The 24,166-nt window shown below is 46.4% G+C and overlaps 1 protein-coding gene across 2 annotated transcripts in view; it reads right to left on the bottom strand.

Annotated features, from left to right (window-relative positions):
• Positions 1-24,166, bottom strand: part of C8A (complement C8 alpha chain) — a 50,854-nt gene that overhangs the window by 24,587 nt on the left and 2,101 nt on the right. Inside the window, exons 2-5 of one of the 2 annotated variants that reach the window (XM_073544557.1) lie at positions 16,652-16,706; positions 11,391-11,487; positions 620-764; positions 367-511 (exon numbers count right to left, since the gene is read on the bottom strand). In XM_073544557.1, coding sequence (XP_073400658.1) covers positions 367-511; positions 620-764; positions 11,391-11,487; positions 16,652-16,683 — 419 coding nt within the window. In that variant the 5' untranslated portion in view covers positions 16,684-16,706. Of the gene's footprint in view, positions 1-366; positions 512-619; positions 765-11,390; positions 11,488-12,543; positions 12,724-16,651; positions 16,707-24,166 lie in introns of those variants that run through there. The other variant, XM_073544556.1, reaches the window with a different exon arrangement.

Raw genomic sequence — 24,166 nt, 5'->3', positions numbered from 1 at the left:
AAAAAAAAAGGAATAAAACTAAATATCTTAAAAAATGTATTTATAAATTCTGTGAAACCAATAGTTTTCATTTTCCTCTCCCGATTTCTGTAACTGTACAGTTTCTCTCCACCTGTGCCTGATCAGCGTGTGATGTCAGAGCTGTGCTTGGTGCTCTGAGCCAATCAGAGATCTCCCTCCCCCCTCTCACGGCAGGGACACTGAGGAAGAGACACTGCAGCTGCATCCCCCTCCTCTCCCTCCTTCCTTTCTAATATTTACAATTTTACACGCGATCGACAGAAATGATCCAGAATAAATATATATTGTTTATGACATATAAAATGCAGTTATAATGTTCGGTGCACTGTAAAGAACCTCTCTCACCCTCTGACAGCTCTCTCCGCCCCGGGGATTGGAAACAATTGCTTGCAGAACCTCTCATCTTCCTGGGGCTCACAGTCCTTCTCATCGGACCCATCCTGGCAGTCGGCCTCTCCGTTACATACCAGCTCTCTCTTTATACAGCGACCTAGAGGTAAATGGCTACATCTAGATTCCTTAGAATGAGAGTGTGGCACCCGTCGGTTCCATGGCATCGCTATGGGTAACACTCCCATCTAATCTGATGGCCTCTTACCAGTTTCTTCACACCGATGAAAATCGGAGCCGCACTTGTCGGGGACACATTTCTCGGAGGATTTGCAGATTATAGACTCCCACAGATTGCCGACGCAGATCCTTCCGTTATATTTGGAAGGCTGAATCAGAGGCCGGTACCTGTGCTGTGTCACAAAAGGAGGGTTTATGGTAACATTGACTATGGGACAGTATACAGTATACAGCCCTGGACGGGGTACAGATACTAGCCCGAAATATCTATGTGGCTGTCCTCCCTGCACAGCAAACAATACCCAAACTAGTATAATTTGTCGCTTGTGGTCCCTAATGCTAAATCTCCAACAAGCCTCCGAGACCCCCGGTCTTCAATACTACTAGAGGTCTCATCCGGGTCATAGGGACCTTTTGCCCCCTCAAGGATCCAGGGCCTGGGTGTGACATATCTACTGGAGGTACACCCCTGCCAACCAGGGCCACCCCTTATCATGATAGTCGAACTCCCTGAACATTTCCCCTGCACGGACTCTGTATATGGGCGTTGGTTTTACACCATCTCTTTAAAGGGTACGTGTTACCAGAAAATGAGCAATTGTTTCACTCTGTTTCTTTATGTCAATTGTTAATTTATAAAAGTGTGTAAACATTAGCAGCAACAAATGGACTCAGACTCTATTTATTTTACCTTACGTATATTGATATGTTTTTTGTGCACTTTTTATATTTCTTTCAGGGTGCAGTTGGGCCCAAATGGTTCTGTAAATTTGTGGCCTCTGTTCACACGGGATGCATTCTAGTTGGCACTGGGCAGCCCCCCTCTATGGTGTTACTAAGAGGCTGTGAACACTGCCACATGCGGATTGTTTCTTCTGCACTAGTGTACCACACGGCCAATCCCTGACTGTAGGCTGGCTGTTTCACTTGGTATTTATGCACCTGTGCATCTGCCATTTTACTTGGGTCCGCTGCACCCTGGATTAGTGCAGATACATTTAGGCCTGTCTGGTTTGTACAGTATCTGAATTTTTTGGAGGATTTTTTCATCTTTTTGAGGTTTTCATGTTAGAGTAGGACTGGCAAGTGTAAGGAACTTTGATGCAGTTTGCCAGCTTCCGTATTAAGGCCTTAATAGCAACCAATACCTTACATCTATTTATTTGTACAAAGATGATATCTTGATAAGCAAAGATCTATGTGCAGAAAGAAGGAGGAGGTGGAGGTGAGCTGTGACATCACCTATTGCAAATGGTGGATCTTGTGTTATCTACTGTATATAGAGGTGTTATCAGTTATTGTACAGGAGGAGGAGGCGAGCTGTGACATCATCTATTGTAAATGGTGGATCTTCTGTTATCTACCGTATATACAGTAGAAGTATTATCAGTTATTGTACAGGAGGAGGAGGTGAGCTGTGACATCATCTATTGTAAATGGTGGATCTTGTGTTATCTACTGTATATAGAGGTGTTATCAGTTATTGTACAGGAGGAGGAGGTGAGCTGTGACATCACTTATTGTGAATGGTGGATCTTGTGTTATCTACTGTATATAGAGGTGTTATCAGTTATTGTACAGGAGGAGGAGGTGAGCTGTGACATCATCTATTGTAAATGGTGGATCTTGTGTTATCTACTGTATATAGAGGTGTTATCAGTTATTGTACAGGAGGAGGAGGTGAGCTGTGACATCACTTATTGTGAATAGTAGATCCTGTGTTCTCTCCTGTATATAGAGGTGTTATCGGTTATTGTACAGGAGGAGGAGGTGAGCTGTGACATCACTTATTGTGAATGGTAGATCCTGTGTTCTCTTCTGTATATAGAGGTGTTATCGGTTATTGCACAGGTGGAGGAGAAGGACTGGGGGACGCAGTAATAAATATTTTTCTTCTTGATTATTTTTATGACATTATTTATGTGTCTTTTTTTTGCCAGAGCTGAATTTTCTGGATACAAATCTGCGGGATCAAACAGTCATTTTTTTTCTTCTTCAATCCTAATTATTTCCATTTGACGTTAATTGGCTCTGTAACAGGTTAATGAAAACATTGATAATTACAATAACAGATGTACAAGATTCGGTGTTCGGAGCGATTTGTTCACTGTGACTTAATCACCCGTCCCTCGTTGCAATTCGCTTCTTTTTTCAATTTTGGAAAATGAATATGTTTACTTATCACAAGTGCCAAAAGAAAAAGTTAATTAAAACGTGAGGCAAGAAAAATGCAGATGGCTTTATTTACAGTAACCCAGTCACCCAGACAGTATCCATTTAGACTGGGGGATCTGTTGGATCTTCATTTGGGAATCTTTCCTATCAAAACTGAATCGGTGTAAATATCAAACTTGTGAAATACACTTAGTCACAATAAGAACAAAAATGTGAGCACCGCCCCCTGGACTCTTTACAGATTGGACTCTTTCAAAAGTGTTGCATGGAGAGGTCATAACACCTACTTCCTCTCTGTTGGATGGCCAGAAAAGGGGGGGGCTTATGAAAAAAGTCAGTACATGGACAGTAGTGTGTCTAGGAGCTGCCACACGCTCTGTAACTTGCAATTCACTCTGAGTAGGCAGTTCTTCATCATCATCATTCTTCAAGCACTATTGGTGCTGGAACTAATTTTCCATCAAGTCCCAGGATGCATTGCTCTTATTCTTGTCTATTGCCTTTACTACCACGAACCAAAAACTTTCCTCTCTGACATAACTGAATGCAGTCTGATTGTTACGGAGTGTTACGGGTGGCAGAAAACAAGGAGAGCAACACGGAGTGGACCCTCTGGGTCACGGCCCCAGAGCCCCTGCGGGCGAGCTAGACCAGGTGGAGCCACCCCCTATACAGGGAGTGTTAGGGGCAGGCCCACAAGGGATGGAACCGTGACAGCCGGAGCCAAAGGGGCGACTGGGTGAGCACCAGAGGAACTAGGGTGGAGAGTCAGCGGAGCAGCGGCACGGGAGGTCAGTGGTAGGAGACAGAAGGACGCAGACACTTGGAGGGTTCGAAGCAGGTAGTGGCTGGAGGCTGCAAGAGAGAGAGAGCGGGTGAGAGAGGGCACGGACAAGGAGTCCACAGGGCGCTAGCACACCGGGAAGGAGACAGGGAAACGGAACCGCCAGAGGAGCGAACCGAGAGAGAACAGTCAAGGAAACCTAACAGAGCGGGGGTAGGAGGAGAAGTGTAGCAGGGCCTGAGAGCGTGCAGGGCTCTGGCCAAAAGGACAGCAGTCCGAGAACGATTCACAGGTGTCTTACCTGGGGAGACGCCTGCCAGAAATAGCTGATGGGCGCCGCCATGTTTGGGGCGGAGCCACCGCGTCACATGACGCGGCGCCGCGATGTTGGGGGCGGAGCCACCGCATCACTTGATGCCGTCAGAGCTCCGGCCAGAGGAGCGTGGGAGTGACGTCGGGGAGGCCGGAGGTCAGCAGCGGGGACGCGCCGAGGAGCGGGTGCACGCCGGGAGGTGCGCACAGGACACGGCAGGTGAGTATCAGCGGCGGCCGTGACAGTACCCCTCCCTCTACTCCCTCCTCTCCTAAGGTTGTCGAGAAATCGTTTCATGATCCGAGGAGCATTAATGTTTTCTCGAGGTTCCCAGGACCTCTCCTCAGGGCCGAAACCCTTCCAATCGATCAAAAACAATGTTCGACCTCTAACAGTCTTAGTGGCGAGTATATCTTTAACCTCAAAAGGTATTATCAGAAGTGCTGGGTTGGAAATTTTGCGAAGCGGTTGAGTGGTAGTGATTAAATACCGCAGGCTTGAGGAGGGAAACATGAAAAACATTGGGAATTCTTAGCGAGGCAGGCAATTTTAATTTGTAGGCCACGTCATTGACGCGCCTTAGAATCTCAAAAGGACCGATGAAACGTGGACCCAACTTATAGGACGGAACCTTAAGTCTGATATGCCGTGAGGAAAGCCAGACCTTCTCCCCAGGGGAGTACGGAGGAGCATCTAAACGTCTCTTATCGGCGTAATTCTTCATTTTGCGACTGGCTCTCTCAAGGGCCTCCCTGGTGTCCCTCCAAATCTGGGAGAAATCTATCGACACAGCATCCGCCGCCGGTACACCCGAGGTGGGGGAAAGGGGAAGGGGAATGCCGGGATGTGGACCAAAAACCACAAAAAAAGGGGACTTGGTAGAGGCCTCACTGGGGTGATTATTGTACGCGAATTCAGCCCATGGAAGAAGAGAAACCCAGTCATCCTGGTGCGCGTTAGAAAAATGCCGAAGGTACGAAGTCAGGACTTGATTGACCCGTTCCACCTGTCCGTTAGACTGGGGATGATAGGCCGATGAAAAATCCAGAGTTATCTTCATCAACCCACAGAGAGCTCGCCAGAATCGAGAGGTGAATTGGACTCCTCTGTCCGAGACAATGTGCTGTGGAAAGCCATGGAGACGGAAGACGAGGAGCAAGAAAATCTTCGCCAACTCGGGGGCAGAAGGCAGACCAGACAAGGGAACGAAGTGAGCCATTTTTGAAAACCGATCCACGACCACTAAGATAACCGAACACCTCGAGGACTCTGGCAGATCAGTGATGAAGTCCATAGCTATGTGGGTCCAAGGAGTCGTGGGTATGGGTAATGGGTGTAGGAGCCCATAAGGTCGGGATCGAGGAACCTTGTTCCTGGCACACGAAGGACAGGAAGCGATAAAGTCCAGGACGTCTTGGCGAAGCGATGGCCACCAATAATGGCAAGAGACGAGACAGAGAGTCTTCCTTATTCCAGTGTGTCCAGAAAATTTAGATGAGTGTCCCCAGTGTAAGACCCTAGCCTTGTCCCTGCTCGGAACGAAGGTCTTACCGGGTGGTGGAGAAAGTACGTTTAGGGGAGCCACAGTGATAATCTTAGCTGGATTGATGATGTGTGCTGGGTCATCTTCACTGTCCACAGGCGAAAAGGACCGAGACAGGGCGTCAGCCTTGACGTTCTTATTCCCTGGCCGGAAATGGAGCTGGAAATCAAAGCGCCCGAAGAACAAGGACCATCTAGCTTGACGCGGGTTGAGCCTTTGGGCAGTCTGAACATAAGCCAAATTCTTATGATCCGTGAATATGGTAAACGGATGGACAGCTCCTTCAAGAAGATGGCGCCACTCTTCAAGGGCGAGTTTAATGGCCAGTAGTTCTCTGTCTCCGATAGCGTAATTACGTTCTGGGGCGGAGAAAACCTTGGAGAAGAACCCACATGTGACCACGCGTCCAGAGGAGGTTTTTTGTAGAAGAACCGCTCCTGCACCCACAGACGAGGCATCAACCTCCAGAAAAAATGGCCTACTGGCATCCGGACGGTGGAGTACTGGGGCTTTAGCGAATTCCTGCTTTAAATCTTTAAAAGCGGCTTCAGCCTCCCGCGGCCAGGAGTGGGGATTAAACCCTTTGCGAGTGAGAGCAGAGATAGTCTTGACTAGGGAGGAAAAATGTGGAATGAATTGCCTGTAAAAATTGGCGAAGCCCAAAAAACGCTGGATTGCCTTCACTCCTTGGGGACGCGGCCACTTGAGAACGGCAGAGACCTTTTCAGGATCCATCTCCAAGCCGGTGCTCGAAACGATGTAGCCAAGGAACGGTAGAGAGGACTGCTCAAAGAGGCATTTCTCCAACTTAGCGAACAGGTAATTCTCCCTGAGACAATGTAGAACCTGACGGACATCTCGGCGGTGGGTAGACAAGTCGGGAGAGAAAATCAAGATGTCGTCCAGATAGACCACTACACAGACATAGAGGAGATCTCGAAAGACGTCGTTGACGAGTTCTTGGAAAACTGCAGGAGCGTTGCAGAGTCCAGGAATGAGCTCAATAGGGCAGTCATACGGTCGGTGAGGTGGAAGAACTTCAGCCTCCTTCTTGTCAAAGACATCCGCGTAGATCCGATAAGCGGGCGGCAAACTAGAGGGACCAGGGAGGAGACGGGGAACACCTACGGGATGCACCGGCTGCAGACACCGGGACCGACAAGAGTCCCCCCAGCACAAAACATTGCCGTTACGCCAATCCAAAGTGGGTTCATGAAGTCGCAACCAGGGAAGACCGAGGAGAATAGGATGAGAGATACCGGCTAAAACAAAAAACGAGATTTTCTCCTTGTGCAAGGCGCCAATTTGAAGCTCGACCTCGTGCGTAACTAACTTGACGGTTTCTTGCAAGGGATTGCCGTCTACGGATGCAAGGACTTGGGGATTCTCGAGGGCCTTCACAGGGACCGAAAATTGGGAAACTACATCGAGTTTAATAAAATTCCCAGCGGCGCCAGAGTCCACGTAGGCTGCCAAGGAGACCCGCTTGCCACCCACATGCAATAGGACAGATAGAGAAAGGGGTTGAGAGGAATCATGCACACCTAGGGAGGCCTCTCTTACCTGACCTAGGCGGAGAAGTTTTCCGGACGATCCGGGCAGGCACGGAGCAAATGAGACCCGCTACCGCAATAGAAACATAAGCCGTGAGAACTTCTCTCCTTACGTCGTTGTTCGGAGAGTTTCAAGCGATCTACTTGCATAGGTTTGGGTCCAGACACGGAGGGAAAGGCTCTAGACCGAGGACTGGGTGGTCTGCGAGGAGACGGCAGCGGGCGCGCGAGTCTTCTTTCACGAGCTCGTTCCTGGAACCGCAGATCGATTCGGGTTGCCAACGAGATTAGATCCTCAAGAACCATGGGAGTGTCGCGGCCTGCCAACTCGTCCTTTATCCGACCCGAAAGCCCCCTCCAAAAAGCTCCTACCAAAGCCTCATTGTTCCAACCCAAATCGGACGACAGAGTCCGGAATTGGATGGCATACTGCCCCACGGTAAGGGACCCCTGACATAAACTGAACAGAGATTCGGTGGTGGAGGCGAGACGACCTGGCTCGTCGAATACACGACGAAAGGTGTCCAAAAAATTTGACAAATGAGTAACCAGGGGGTCATCGCGCTCCCAGAGGGGGTTTACCCATGCCAAAGCGTCCCCCTCGAGGTGAGAGATTATGAAGGCCACTCTAGAGCGATCTGTGGGGTATGCTTGAGGCTGCAACTCGAAATGGAGGCGACACTGGTTCAGGAAACCTCGGCATAGTTTTGCGTCACCGTTATAACGGGGGGGTTTGGCCAACCGTGGAAGGGGGTGAGGACCAGTAACAGGAGGAGGAGCAGCCGCGGCTGCCTGGAGCGCGAGTAAGCGGCCATCAACTGAAGCCATGTAACTGAGGATGTGACTCTGTGCGTCCCGCTGCTGCGCTAACTCTTGCTGTAAGCCAGCCAGCTGGGCCGCATTACTGGGATCGGAGGTTTGGAGAGCGGAGAGACGCGCGTCCATCGATTTCATGACGGACATTATGCGCGTTTGGTTCTCGCGTAAAAAAAGTAACTCCTTCTGCGTAGCCGTGACTCCAGCGGGGTCCATGGCCTGTGAATCTGTTACGGAGTGTTACGGGTGGCAGAAAACAAGGAGAGCAACACGGAGTGGACCCTCTGGGTCACGGCCCCAGAGCCCCTGCGGGCGAGCTAGACCAGGTGGAGCCACCCCCTATACAGGGAGTGTTAGGGGCAGGCCCACAAGGGATGGAACCGTGACAGCCGGAGCCAAAAGGGCGACTGGGTGAGCACCAGAGGAACTAGGGTGGAGAGTCAGCGGAGCAGTGGCACGGGAGGTCAGTGGTAGGAGACAGAAGGACGCAGACACTTGGAGGGTTCGAAGCAGGTAGTGGCTGGAGGCTGCAAGAGAGAGAGAGCGGGTGAGAGAGGGCACGGACAAGGAGTCCACAGGGCGCTAGCACACCGGGAAGGAGACAGGGAAACGGAACCGCCAGAGGAGCGAACCGAGAGAGAACAGTCAAGGAAACCTAACAGAGCGGGGGTAGGAGGAGAAGTGTAGCAGGGCCTGAGAGCGTGCAGGGCGCTGGCCAAAAGGACAGCAGTCCGAGAACGATTCACAGGCGTCTTACCTGGGGAGACGCCTGCCAGAAATAGCTGATGGGCGCCGCCATGTTGGGGGCGGAGCCACCGCGTCACATGACGCGGCGCCGCCATGTTGGGGGCGGAACCACCGTGTCACATGACGACATCAGAGCTCCGGCCAGAGGAGCGTGGGAGCGACGCCGGGGAGGCCGGAGGTCAGCAGCGGGGACGCGCCGAGGAGCGGGTGCGCGCCGGGAGGTGCGCACAGGACATGGCAGGTGAGTATCAGCGGCGGCCGTGACACTGATAGAAAAGCAGAAGCAGAGATAGAAAGAAAAAATCCCACCACCACTTCCTGTAGAGAGCCAAACTCTGTGATCACTTCCTGTAGAAGGATAAAGATCTACCCTCACTTCCCGTAGAGAGATAAAGCCCCACCCCCACTTCCTGTAGAGAGATAAAGCCCCACCCCCACTTCATGTAGAGAGATAAAGCCCCACCCCCACTTCATGTAGAGAGGTAAAGCCCCACCCCCACTTCATGTAGAGAGGTAAAGCCCCACCCCCACTTCCTGTAGAGTGATAAAGCCCCACCCCCACTTCATGTAGAGAGATAAAGCCCCACCCCCACTTCCTGTAGAGAGATAAAGCCCCACCCCCACTTCCTGTAGAGAGATAAAGCCCCACCCCCACTTCCTGTAGAGAGCCAAACTCTGTGCTCACTTTCTGTAGAGAGCCAAACTCTGTGCTCACTTTCAGCAGAGTGACAAAGCTCCACCTCCACATTCTGAAAAGACAAAGCCCTGCCCTCACTTCCTGTAGAAAGACAAATATCCACCCTCACTTCCTGTTGAAAGACAAAGACCTGCCTCCACTTCCTCTAAAGAGTTATAGTCCCGCCCTCCACTTCCTGCAGAGAGAAAAAGATCCACCCTCACTCCCGGTAGAGAGATAAAGCCCCGCCCTCACTTCCTGTAATCGATCTTGATGCAAATTACAGTAAATTTACACAGTGAAGATAGCATAATAAACACAATGATTTGCATATAGCAAGTCACAAGGAGTAACACTATTTCTGGACATTATATGACTAGTATCCTGCATTTTCCACCTGTTTACCTCTGTGTGCCCCATCTGTAATTTTTTGTAGTCTCTGAGCTGGTGGGTGTAGGCGAGCAGCTATGATGTCTCCCATACACAGCACACACATACATGAGGGTATACTGCTCTCCTGTCTCTATGTAGCACAAGTTCGGCATCAACACTGAGAATGTCGAACAGCAGTACTAGGCAGTGTACCTGTGAACCCAGCTCTGGGCTGAGATCTAACACTTGCTAAGAAACAGAAGCACAGTTTTGTGTGTACCTGTACATCTCCCACTCACTCTGCTCCTCCCTCTACCCCACCTTCATAGACTTCAACAGGCAGCTGTAATTTGACCCCTCAGAGAGATGACAAACCAAGATTAATTTGAGTTGTCTTTTCCAGAGTGATGAGCGCAGAGAAAGAGAGTGGGAAAATTGTCTAATAAGTGGAGAAAGATATTATCTATATAGTGAGAGAGAGAGATGGGTGAACCAAAGCAGTAAAGTTCAGGGTCCGTAGCGAACACCTAGTGATCAGGCACAGACCCTGAACATAGACTTCTCCAGAAAGTCTGTGTTACTTTTCAGGTTCGGCACTCCAAGCATTGGGTGTTTCCCACACTGCCATCTGTGGTGATGTCATAGAGTTCACCGCCAGTGATTGAAGCTGCGTTCCTACACTTCACTGTGAGTCGGGACGATGAATTGCGGTGACCTCAATGAGATCACTGCGAGCACAGTGAGAATTCTCTCACGGTGCTTGGAGTGATCTCATTGAGGTCACTGCAATTCATCATCCCGGTTCACAGTGAAGAGTGAGAACGCAGCATCAATGACTGGCGGTGAACTCTATGACATCACCGCTAGCAACTGAAGCTGTGCTCACAGCACCTCATTATCCCGTGGTTTTCTGCCTGACGGTCAAATCATGTCACAGTGCAGGCTGCAAATCACATATTACAGATATGGATTACTGTGTGGGTCATCTTCACTTCGGACAGGTGTGGGATATGGTTGTTTATTTTTTTTTTTACAGGAGACGAGGGCTTCAGTGGAATGGGCATAAGGCATGTATAACTTTGTTTATTTTTTTAGATACATTTGTAAAACAGGATGTGGATTTTTATTTATTCTGGGTGTTTTTTTATGTAAAATATGACTATGGGGTTAGTAATAGAGAGGCACATCATAGACGCCCCTCCATTACTAAACCCTGGGCTTGATGTCACCTGATAATACAAAGGTGACATGAACCCCACAAATATGAATCCCATTTACCACCACAGGGCAAATGGGAAGAGCCGGGCAAAGTACCAGAATTGGTTCATCTCACAGATGTGTCTTTTCTGGGGTGGTTAATTTAATAAATAGAGTGCTGGCTATCAAAAATAAAACAGACCCCACGTCATTTTTTTTATTTATTTATAGTGCAGGCTGGTGAATACTCCCATCAGCGGCACCTGCTGTAGCTGTTATCAGTGACATCAGCGGTAGGCTGATGGGAGTAGTACTCCAACTGCCGACGCCTCTGTGACCGGCGGTAAATTTTTTACCGCCACTCACAGCTGCTGCTTGTTCACGCTGTTATTTTACTGGCAGTAATAATTTTACTGCTGATCAGAGGCACCCGAACATGCAGGGGTCCTCCCATCACTAAAGATATGTTGCCTAAACAATGACTGTAGGGGATGATGAGAAATGTCTGACTGTATGAACACAGCCCTACTTTGATATAGCAGAAATTATACATATGCCAGTCAGACTGAATGAGAAGAAAATATACAACTAGAGCGGATGACCGGACAGGAAGACTATCTTACTTTGCTACCTTGGCAAGGAAAACACGGAGACCATTCGGACCACTGACCGAGCTTACAGTCCACAGGATCAGGAGTGGAGCCTGAGCTCCTGGAGAATCTGAAACATAAATCCCATCAAAGCAACAATTAGTAATAAGAAAAAGAATCCATAAAATTGGAAATTATCCTAAAGTTATGACATCATTGCAGAAATGAGAGGAAATCCAGATCTGAATGATCGGGGCAAAAAGAGGGATGATATCTGCTGCAGCTCTCCGCCCTGAACTTACTGTAGTCTTCTGATTCAGAGCAACATTCTGCTGCCTTCCTGTTAGCGCTCAGGTTGTATTTCTCTGCTGCCCCCTGCTGGCTTCATGTATGCAGTGCACTGTGGCAGATGAAGTTTATCTTTCTAACTATGCTATAAACTACTATTACTAATATTGTATTCTATTCCACCGGAAAGCTTTTTTTTAAATCTATATAATAGAGCATATTTCAGCTTAGCAAGCATTTAACCCTACAGAGCAGAAATGTAGAAATATACTGACGGCCATTGATTCCAAGCATGATTGAGTGAGAAGAAGTTGTGATTAGAAATCCACTAACTCTTATCAGAAGCTGCAACGAGGACTCTTTCCATAGCCAAAAAAAATATATATATATTTCTAGAAAAATCATTTTGAAGAACTGAGAACAGATGCAGATGGTTAGATTTCCTCCATAGATCTGTTCCATCCCAACCTCCAAGGTACAGATAATATGTGATAAAGGAAGGATAATCCAGCCCAACGGACATGCAATCTTTTTATTGAAATATTATACAGAGGACAACTAGTAAAATATTCATGCTAAAACCAAAGATGAGATCTACGCGTTTCAGGCGCCGCAACATCATAACTAAGGGAGCTGCGGCACCTGAAACGCGTAGATGCCATCTTATGGATGGAGATAAAAGTAATTTTACTGTTAGTTTAGAATCGTCTTCCACAATTCCTTGCATTAGAGTGGATTGCGTTGTGTGATCTTTTGTCAACACAGAGTTTGCACATTCCAGATTAGAAAAATTCTGCTTGCAGCTTTGGATGTGACTGGAGTATAGGCCTGGATAATGTAGGAGAATAAAACAATTCCATTCAGAAACAGCCCAATGTCAGCTACTTATTGCCCCTACCTGCCGGCTGATCCAATGTGGCCGCTTGTCACCATTCCTACGATGCATAATATGGATAAACACCAAAGATCGGAGCCGATATGAACTCTCATCTTCCCCAGTTAGATGGATGCGATGCTGCCGCCCAGACATGGATGTGCTGGTGGGAAAACTGGAGCTTTCCCGGCAGTGTCCGCAATGGTGAATCATTGACAAGTTTCTAAATATTTCCCCTGATAATTCCAAAAAGTTACCAAATCTCAAATAAAGGTGGAGCGTGTTTACCTCTGAGCTCCGACTGATAACAGTGGACACCGGGGGCAACATCTTCACTCAGCTAAACATGTGCCGTGGCCAGAATAAAACGGAATTTATAGACTTCATGCAGTGGCATGTAAATGTTTGGGCACCCCTGGTCAAAATGACTGTTATTGGGAACAGTGAAGCAAGTTGAAGATGAAATGATCTCTAAAAAGGGCTGAAGTTAAAGATTTAGGCAAAAAGAAATAAAAAAATATAATTTAAATATAGTCCTTTTCTCTTAATTTAAAAAATTACAAAACTGAAAATGGTCCAATGCAAAGATTTGGGCACCCCTGTAGATTTGTGCTCTCAGAAAACTTTGGTTTCAGACCTTAATTGGCCTGTTAGGGTTATGGCTTGTTCACTATCATGGTTAGGAAAGGCCGGGTGATGAAAACTTCCAAGCTTTATCAAAACCCAGCCTCCTCTAACCTTGTGCCAAAAAACAGCAACCATGGGTTTTTCTAAGCAGCTGCCTAGCACTCTGAAAATGGTGGAGGCCCACAAAGCAGGAAGCTATAAGAAGGTAGCTAAGTGTTTTCAAGTTGCTCTTTCCTCAGTTCTAAATATAATTAAGAAATGGCAGCTACCAGGAACAGTGGAGGTCAAGAAAAGGTCTGGAAGACGAAGCAAAATTTCGGTGAGAGCTGCTTGTAGGATTGCAGGAGAGGCACATCAGAACCCCCGCTTGACTGCAAAAGAAAATCAGAAAGATTTAGCAGACTCTGCAGTTGTGGTACATTGTTCTACTGTTCAGAGACACCTGCACAAATATGACCTTCATGGAAGAGTCATCAGAAGAAAACCTCTCTCACCATAATATTCAGAGTCAGAAGTATGTAAAAGAACATCTAAAACAAGTCTGATGCATTTTGAAAACAAGTCCTGTGGACCGATGAGGTTAAAATAGAAGTCTTTGGCCACAATGACCAAAGGTACGTGTGGAGAAAAAAGGGCACAGAATTTCAGGAAAAAAACATCTCACCAACCATTAAGCATGGTGGGGGATCAATCATGGTTTGGGGTTGTATTGCAGCCAATGGCACATGAAACATTTAACTAGTAGAGGGAAGAATGGATGCAATGAAATTTCAACAAATTCTAAATGCATCATTGAAAATCTGTGGCTAGACCTCAAAATAGCAGAGGATACAAGACGACCCAGGAATCTCACAGAACTGGAAGAATTTTACAAGGAAGAACAGATGTAAATCCCCAAAACAAGAACTGAAAGACTCTTGTCTGGCTACACAAAGTGTTTACAAGCTGTGATACTTGCAAAAAGGGGTGTTACTGGGTACTAACCATGCAGGGTGCTCAAACTTTTGCATCTGCCCATTTTCCTTCTTGTCAATGCCCTCATATAGCCTTAGTGGCCCCCAGAGTCTTAGCCTGGGGTATGTGATTTATGTCTCACGCAAGACCAAAATATTAACCCCTTCCTGACATTTGTGGGTGAATGAAGCGGGCTCAGGAACTGAGCTTTCCCCCATACCTGGCAGATTTCAGCTGTGTTGTACAGCAGGCACCTGTATGTAATAGCAGTGACCAAAGCTCAGCTCTGATCGCTGCTTTTATAGATTAAACTTGATGGACCTAGGTCTTTTCTTCAACCTACGCAACCATTTCCATGCTGCTGTCTATCACTGACAATGGCTTCCTTGTTCGTGCACGCGTGCAATCATTGTGGGGGGGGGGTCTGATGGGTTACTATGGATGCTGGTTGCTCCCTCGTCACTGCCTTCAAGGTCATCCTGCAGATAGGCTTCACTGCACAATGTTATTTTTATTACAAGCAGCAATATTAGAGTTTGATAATATACAGAACAATCGCCCATTTGCAGATTCAAGTCCCCATCGAGGATTAAAAAAAATGACTTAAAAAGTTAAAAAAATATATAAAAATATTCCAAATCCCCATAGAATGGGTGGAAATAATATATTTACCTTTTCAACACCTACACAAAGTATTTAGAGGCTGACATGCCAGGACGTTTCCGCATCCCTCATGTTGGTGCAATGGGAAAAATATCATAGGAAGGATAATATGTAGGTGCTGGATTATCCACTTATCCTCAGAATACACGTTTGTCTGTAATTTTTCTTTTTAATCTCCTGAGACAACTCTCTCCCCAGCTTTCTTTGCTCAGGTTCAGTGTGGTGATCCCAAACAGCACAATAACTACTTTTCACCCTATAAATAAGCAGACTGACTGATTACAAGTTTGAAGACACTTCTGACGCTGATAAAAGGGTACACCTTTTAGTTTCACATGTGGTCAAATTATTTTCAACCTTTTTCAGGGGAGCCATCATTTTTGTCCAGACCGTTTTCATTTAGTTTATTAATTTTTCTGTTGAACCACAATCAAAATGTAATGTCTGATTTTCAGTAATTGAAAATTACTTTTGTCAGTTTCAAGTTATTTTAATGACCATTATATATTTTTTTTTACTTTACCAGAAACGCACCAACAGTTTTGTTTTTATGTCAAAAGGTAACATAAATAAATAAAATAAATAAATCACCCACTTTTTTCCTAGGTAAAAATAAAGTTAAAAGTTCTATCTAATAAAATAGAAATCATAAAATAGAAAATGACTTCAACTTTACTGTAAACATCATGATGTAACAGAAAATAAAAAAATTAAAGTGCCAGAATTACTGTTTTTCGGTCGCCGGACCCTCCTGCAGAAAATGCAATAAAAAGTGATCCAAACATTATATGTGCGTCAAAATGGTACCTATAAAAAACGCAGCTCGCCTTGCAAAAAACAAGACGTCTAACAGATCCATTCATGGAAAAGTGAAATATTTATGGGTCTCAGAAGCTGGGGACACAAACCAAATTTTGTAGTTTACAATATTTTTTTTCAACCCTCAAGTCACAAAAAAACACATGATGTTTTTAAATCATTTTTACTGCACAATGACCTCTGTAAATAACAATCCCCCCTCCCAAAAAAATGGTAGAATCACATTTTTTTTCACCATTTTACCGCATTTAGACTTTTTTCTCCATATTTCAATAGATTTCACGTTAAAATGAAAGTTGTCATTCAAAACTACAATCCATCCCACAAAAAGAAGCCCTGTTGTGAACACTTGTGACCTGACTTCTGAGTTTGGGCTCCCTCTGGTGGTTGCTGCGGGTAATGGAGCTGGTCGGGTTGACAGAAGTCAATCACCAGCAACAACTGAGGATATGCTGCTCACTTAAATCTTCCCAGTCTGTAACACCTGACCTCCAATCATCCTCTTCAGGTGATTGACTTCTGTCAATCCGACCATCTCCATTACCCGCAGCAACCACCGGAGGGAGCCCAAACTCAGAAGTCAGGTCACAAGTGTTCACAACAAAGCCCCCCTTAAGGCCGTCGGTGGAAAGGTAAAAAAAAAGAAAAAAAAAAAAAAGTTATGACTCTTGTAAGAGAATAAGGAGAAAGAAAACTAAAAATTGAAAATAGGTGAAGGCTGTAAGGAATTGAAATGGCAACGCGCCATTGAATAAACTGGGATAATTTGATTAAAACAAGGCCCCAATATGCCGTCAGTAGGACTGCTACATCTGTTTAAAGCCCTATTTAACAGCCATACATAAAAATTCAGATTAATAAAATTCAGTCTAGACATGACCAGGAAGATTTTTCACATCCAGGCTTGAGAAGTGGAGGAGGATTGGAACCAGGGGCCAATTACAACTAGGCTAAAAATAAAAAATTGATACATTGTTGCTTCTGAATTAATGGCCAAACAGTGACATCTACTGGTCACTTAAGGTAGATACACAAATAGGATATAACCCTTACTAAAGAAATTGCTTACCTTGTTTGGGTGAACTCTTTAGCCTTTATCATCTATGATTGTGGAGACATGCCATCTGTTTGAAGGTAAAGAAAAAAAAATCACATTGTAAAATTGCGTAAGAGAGCAACTGAATAAATGCTGCAAGTCACTATTTCTATAAGTCCACGGTCAGTATGTGGTCAGTATTTTACATCAGTATTTTACATCAGTATTTGTAAGGCTAAAATCAGGAGTGGAAAGGCATAATAGAAACCCGTCACCACTTCGGCATTTTTCACCCACTCTTGGTTTTGACTTAAAATACTGATGTAAAATACTGACCAAATACTGAACGTGGCCTAAGCCTAGGGGGAAAAACGTGCAATTACCTAAAAATACAGCACATATTAATACATTAGGCAAAATATTGCACGGCACCTTATAGCAGATCTGTCCTATTCTGAGACAAGACACTTGGCTAATAGAGAAGGTATAAAACCTGTTAGCCTCAGAATTCAGTTCTAAATGCTACAAAGACTTACACGGCTGCCTATAACCGGAATTCTCCATACATCTCCCACCTAATCTCGCGTTACCTCTCCACGGGTAATGTCAGATCCTCAGGAGATCTTCCGTGATCTTGTCTTCTCTGCACCTCATGCAACCATCTCCAAGATTTCTCCCGTGCTGCCCGCAGACTCTAGAAATCGCTACCCCAGAGTGCCCTAGTTTCTTCCATGAATCTGACGAGACTCACCCATTCCAGTTCTTACCCCCCCAAAAAAAAAAAAAAAATCTAAGCCACAGTACTGCATCCGATTTTTAGGGATACATTGCAATTCTGTAAAATAAGAAACTGTGAATGATTAATAACTGCTGCTGTAAAAAAATAAAGGATTGTACACAGATGACAAGGGAGAAAAGTACTGTCAGAGTTTTCTGCATGGATGAAACGCTGAACTATTTTTTATACTTTGGTGTGACACTATCCTCAAAGAGACTGAAAGCGGCTGGATACAGTCCTAGGAGACCTCAGCGTGTTGCACGTGTCCTTTCAGGGCAATTGGAGTTCCTGCAGTTCTTAGAAAACTCTGTTAAACCTAGAGAAATCGAATTTCAAACGATTCGATCGTCTCTAATAGTAAGTGATTGTTATTTTTTTTTTTTAAATCCTGATTTCACATGTACGGTGCCCTGAAATTAAGGGCGCTATAAAAAAAAACATGTATAAAATGGAAAAAAAGGGTTAAATGTTTTTGAAACTTTCGGATACATCATCATTGGTTTTCTACAAGGAAACATGTAGTGTAAGAAGAATGTGGCAGCTGTCAACAAGCTCCTGGCTGAGGCCGATTTCACCCCCCCATGAAACGCAAACTGTTCTCGCATCAGAAGACTCTGCTTCATCTCTGGGTGTCTAAACTAACTGCGCCATAGGCATAGATGAAGCCATTACTCCAGATCGGGGAACCCTGCTGTCAGGCCAGGTCTTCTGATGAGAGAATGGTCCGTGTTTCATGGATGTGTGACACCGTGCGTCCAATAACCCTGTCAGTTTGGCTCATTACATACACACAATACCTGCGGCTGTAAATCAGGTCCTTGTCTTACACTTGCGAGAAACTGTCCTTAGGCTGAAAACACACATGCCAAGCTACAGTGTAGGAAAATGCTAGCTAGGACAGAAAAAAGGATTTTTAGACATTTATCTTTAGTTAATAGCATTGCACTAAGTTTCATTCTACAGTATTCATGCTTTCACTGATTTTCAGCCCCACTGACATAGAATTTGCTGCCTGATCCTAGTTTCAGATTTTTCTTTCATAGGAGTGTTTCTTCCAGTAATATAGGCTGGATGGGATTTCTGTGTCTCTCCCAGGAATATAGGCTGGATGTGAGGTCTGTGTGCCTCTCCCAGTAATATAGGCTGAATATGAGGTTTGTGTGTCTCTCCCAGTAATATAGGCTGGATGTGAGGTCTGTGTGTCTCTCCCAGTAATATAGGCTGGATATGAGGTCTGTGTGTCTCTCCTAGTAATATAGGCTGGATATGAGGTTTGTGTGTTTCTCCCAGCAATATAGGCTGGATATGAGCTCCTCATGTCTCTCCCAGTTATATAGGCTGAATGTGAGCTCTGCATGTCTCTGTCAGTGATATAGGCTGGATGTGAGGTCTGTGTGCCTCTCCCAGTGATATAGGCTGGATGTGAGCTCTCCATGTCTTTCCCAGTAATATAGGCTGGATGTGAGGTCTGTGTGCCTCTCTCAGTAATATAGGCTGAATATGAGGTTTGTGTGTCTCTCCCAGTAACATAGACTGGATGTGAGCTCTGCGTGTCTCTCCCAGTGATATAGGCTGGTTGTGAGCTCTGCATGTCTCTCCCAGTAATATAGACTGGACGTGAGATCTCTGTGTATCTCCCAGTAATATAGGCTGGATGTGAGGTCTGTGTGTCTCTCCCAGTAATATAGGCTGGATATGAGGTTTGTGTGTCTCTCCTAGTAATATAGGCTGGATATGAGGTTTGTGTGTTTCTCCCAGCAATATAGGCTGGATATGAGCTCCTCATGTCTCTCCCAGTGATATAGGCTGTTGTGAGCTCTGCATGTCTCTGTCAGTGATATAGGCTGGATGTGAGGTCTGTGTGTCTCTCCCAGTAATATAGGCTGGATGTGAGCTCTGCATGTCTCTCCCAGTAATATAGGCTGGATGTGAGGTCTGTGTGTCTCTCTCAGTAATATAGGCTGGATATAAGGTCTGTATGTCTCTCCCAGTAATATAATCTGGATGTGAGCTCTGCATGTCTCTCCCAGTGATATAGGCTAGATGTGAGCTCTGCATGTCTCTCCCAGTAATATAGACTGGATGTGAGATCTCTGTGTCTCTCCCAGTAATATAGGCTGGATGTGAGCTCTGTGTGTCTCTCCCAGTAATATAGGCTGGATGTGAGCTCTGTGTGTCTCTCCCAGTAATATAGGCTGGATGTGAGGTCTGGGTGTCTCTCCCAGTAATATAGGCTGGATGTGAGGTCTGGGTGTCTCTCCCAGTAATATAGGCTGGATGTGATCACTGAGTGTTCATATCACATTTTGGCTCCTTTGGTGTTTATCTCTGAATCCTAAAAAATGTTAGATGTTTGTTTGTGCCGGGTGCTTTTGACCATACTGATGCAGACGGAGTCACATTGCGCTCTGTCGGACACCATTTCCGGCAGTATGGGGTGGCGGGCACCAAGATGTGGTCCATTGTGCTATTATGCCAGCCTCAGGTAGGCAGACACTGACTCGAACACACGGGAAAAAGCATATATAAAATGGGAGGAATAGGGCTAAGTGACAGCACATGTGAAAAAGACTTGGGTATACTAATAGATCACAGACTGAATATGAGTCAACAGTGTGATGCAGCAGCAAAAAAGGCAAATGCAATTCTAGGATGTATTAACAGAAGCATACAGTCTAGATCACGTGAAGTCATTATTTCCCTCTACTCCTCTTTGGTCAGACCTCATCTGGAATATTGTGTCCAGTTTTGGGCACCACATTTTAAAAAAGACATCAAGAAACTGGAGCAAGTTCAGAAAAGAGCGACCAGAATGGTGACCGGTCTGCAAACCCTGTCTTATGAGGAAAGGTTGCAGGATTTGGGAATGTTTAGTTTGCAAAAGAGAAGACTGAGAGGAGACTTAATAGCTGTCTACAAATATCTAAAGGGCTGTCACATTGTAGAAGGATCAACTTTATTCTCATTTGCACAAGGAAAGACTAGAAGCAATGGGATGAAACTGAATGGGAGGAGACACAGATTAGATATTAGAAAAAACTTTTTGACAGTTAGAGTGATCAATGAGTGGAACAGGCTGCCACGAGAAGTGGTGAGTTCTCCTTCAATGGAAGTCTTCAAACAGAGGCTGGACAGACATCTGACTGGGATGATTTAGCGAATCCTGCTTTGAGCAGGGGGTTGGACCAGATGGCCCAGGAGGTCCCTTCCAACTCTACGATTCTATGATTCTATGATGCGCACACGGGACACGTACAAAGGATGCACACACGAGCCGCGCACTGATGACATTTTCCTGGACCCATAGACTCTTATGAGTAATTTTGATCTGTGATTTATCAGACATGTGGTCCAAAAAAAAAAACAAAGACATGTGAATGGGTCGCCCTCACACCCAGGGCAGCAGGGTACTTGGTACCGAGCCCGATGGTCCTCAATGGGAGATGTCACGGTAGCTGGGACCCGGCCCGTGGCCCTGGACGCCCATTGTAAATGTTCAGTATCAATGTGTAAGTCGTGACGCCACCTGTGGTGTTCGGCAATGAAGATGTAAGCCGACGCTGCAGACGGATCCTCTGGGATAGATGGTGTGGTGCAGCAGTGATGTTATAGCCCTCCACAGGCAGGGATGTAGTCCCAGGGCAGAGTAGGTGAAGTGACACGTAGATGGTGTAGTGTCAGGCGCAAGGGATGTAGCAGTGCTGGGCAGGTTGGCGCAGGAATAAGTGGAGGACACTAGGGCATGTAGTTCCAAAGCTTTACTCACAGTCTGTTGTACAAACAGGTGCCTGCCTCCGTGCCGTGTCCTCCGGGTCAGGGACTCAGTCAACCTCCAGGCCAGATGGAATACTCCTTTCCAACACTCCGCCAACATGTGCCTTTCTGAACGCCTACTCTTATAGCGCCTTTAAATGAAGCACTCCTAGTACTGAGTTACACTAGAGTTCCTCCTGTCCGATGTTCTTATGAACTCTACTTGTACGGCAGACAGCTGTAGCTTGCTTCGGGGACTTCTTGCTACTAAGTCCCGGCTCACTATCCAGTTGCTGTTGTGCCCCCAAGTCTTGTGTGGGAATAAAGTGGTCACTACTTCTATTCCTCCGTTGTTTGCTGCAGGATCATTAGTATCCATACAACCTCGGGGACCGGGCCCCGGTCTTGCGCTTGGAACTTCTAAGAAAGGTTCTCTTCAAACCCACGTCCTCTGTTCCCTTTCACTCCTCACGTTCCATACTAATCTTTCTTTCTATGGAGAATCAGGCTTCCAGTCTATGTTGCTCTCTCTCTTCCTTTCCCGTGCCACCAGACCCAGGTCACTGGGATCTGCTGCAGCACTTCCATTCATCTATCCCTCTCTCCAGGGATCTTCTTCTCTCCAACTCTCTAACCAACTGAACTGTTGTCCTAAACTCGTCCCGCTCCTTGTAATGTAATCTAACGCCACCCACCTCCCAGCACGTTTCGTGTTCCAAGCAGGGAGCCATCAAGGGGTGCTTTGCTATACTCCAAGCAGGGAGCCGCCGAAGGTTCTTTGCTACACTACTTTGTGGTGTGGGGTGCAGGTGTTGGAGCATGGTCAGGAGTCTCGACCTTACCTGGATGGTGGGATACCACACGTCAGGAGGAGGTGCAGTACCTCTGTGGTGACTGAGCCTCAGGGGCGCCACATGAACAGCTCCATAGACTATAAAGCTGCATTGCCACCAGTAGCATAGCTGCCGGGGTGGCAGAGGGGGAGGTTGCCCCTGACTCCGCACCCTGAGGGGCACATCTGGAGCTATGCTAACCTTATTGATCAGAGTGCACATCGCACCCATACAGACAAGCCATGAGGTAGAGCCACCAACTCCCCACACTGCCGCTCTCCGTTCTGTAGATCCCCAGGTCGCCTTAAGCCTGCTGTCTACAGAATGGCAAAGGCACTGACTCACACACAGGATGTCACAGAACAGTGACGCCATTGTGCCGTGTGTGTGTTGGCTCTTTGACAGTTTGTTGCCTTGCCATTGGATTCATTAGAAACCTGGGTTGGGTGAGGAAGGATATGTTTTTTTTTTATAATTTCTTTTCATTAAAATTTGCTGTGTGATGTGGGGGCATCATAAAAAATGGAGGATCCTTATACATAGTGTGGGGAACCTTGAAACAGTGTGAGGGACTGCATACATTTTAGGGACTAATGCAGATGCCATTTTACAGCATGGAGACTAATGCGGGGCCACTATACAGCATGGAGACCAATGTAGGGCCATTATACAGCATGGAGACCAATGTGGGGCCATTATACAGCATGGGAATTAATGAGGGGGCATTATACAGCATGGGGACAAATGTGGGGCCATTATACAGCATGGGAACCAATGTGGGGCCATTATACAGCATGGGAATTAATGAGGGGGCATTGTACAGCATGGAGACCAATGCGGGGCCATTTTACAGTATGGAGACAAATGTAGGGCCATTATACAGCATGGGGACCAATGCGGGGCCATTATACAGCATGGGGACCAATGCGGGGCCATTATACATCATGGGGACCAATGTGGGGCCATTATACATCATGGGGACCAATGTGGGGCCATTATACAGCATGGGGACTAATGCGGGCCATTATACAGCTTGGGGACCAATTTGGGCCATTATACAGCATGGGGACCAATGTGGGGCCATTATACAGCATGGAGACCAATGTGGGGCCACTATACAGCATGGGGACCAATGTGGGGCCATTATACAGCATGGGGACCAATGTGGGGGCCATTATACAGCATGGGGACCAATGTGGGGCCATTATACAGCATGGGAACCAATGTGGGGCCATTATACAGCATGGGAATTAATGCGGGGCCATTATACATTATGGAGACAAATGTAGGTCCATTATACAGCATGGGGACCAATGTGGGGCAATTATACAGCATGGGAACCAATGTGGGGCCATTATACAGCATGGGAACCAATGTGGGGCCATTATACATCATGGGAACCAATGTGGGGCCATTATACAGCATGGGAACCAATGTGGGGCCATTATACAGCATGGGAATTAATGCGGGGCCATTATACATTATGGAGACAAATGTAGGGCCATTATACAGCATGGGGACCAATGCGGGGCCATTATACAGCATGGGGAAAAATGCGGGGCCATTATACAGCATGGAGACCAATGCGGGGCCATTATACAGCATGGGGACCAATGCGGGACCATTATACAGCATGGGGACCAATGTGGGGCCATTATACAGTACAGCATGGGGACCAATGTGGGGCCATTATACAGCATGGGGACTAATGCGGGCCATTATACAGCTTGGGGACCAATTTCGGCCATTATACAGCATGGGGACCAATGTGGGGCCATTATACAGCATGGAGACCAATGTGGGGCCATTATACAGCATGGAGACCAATGTGGGGCCATTATACAGCATGGAGACCAATGTGGGGCCATTATACAGCATGGAGACCAATGTGGGACCATTGTACAGCATGGGGACCAATGTGGGACCATTATACAGCATGGAGACCAATGTGGGACCATTATACAGCATGGGGACCAATGTGGGACCATTATACAGCATGGAGACCAATGTGGGACCATTATACAGCATGGGAATTAATGCAGGGGCCATTGTACAGCTTGTGGACTAATGTGGGGCCATTATGTAGTTTGGGGACTAATGCGGGGTGAATACACAGCTTAGGAACTAATGCGGAGCCATTATACAGTGTGGGGCCATTATACAGTTCAGTGGCTAATGTGGGGG

Source organism: Dendrobates tinctorius, unplaced genomic scaffold, assembly GCF_039654945.1.
Source record: "Dendrobates tinctorius isolate UK_male_01 unplaced genomic scaffold, ASM3965494v1 ptg000138l, whole genome shotgun sequence".
In the NCBI taxonomy this organism is placed as follows: Eukaryota; Metazoa; Chordata; class Amphibia; order Anura; family Dendrobatidae; genus Dendrobates; species Dendrobates tinctorius.
The sequence above is the reverse complement of the archived record's forward strand: the minus strand, read 5'-3'. Positions and strand labels throughout refer to the sequence as shown.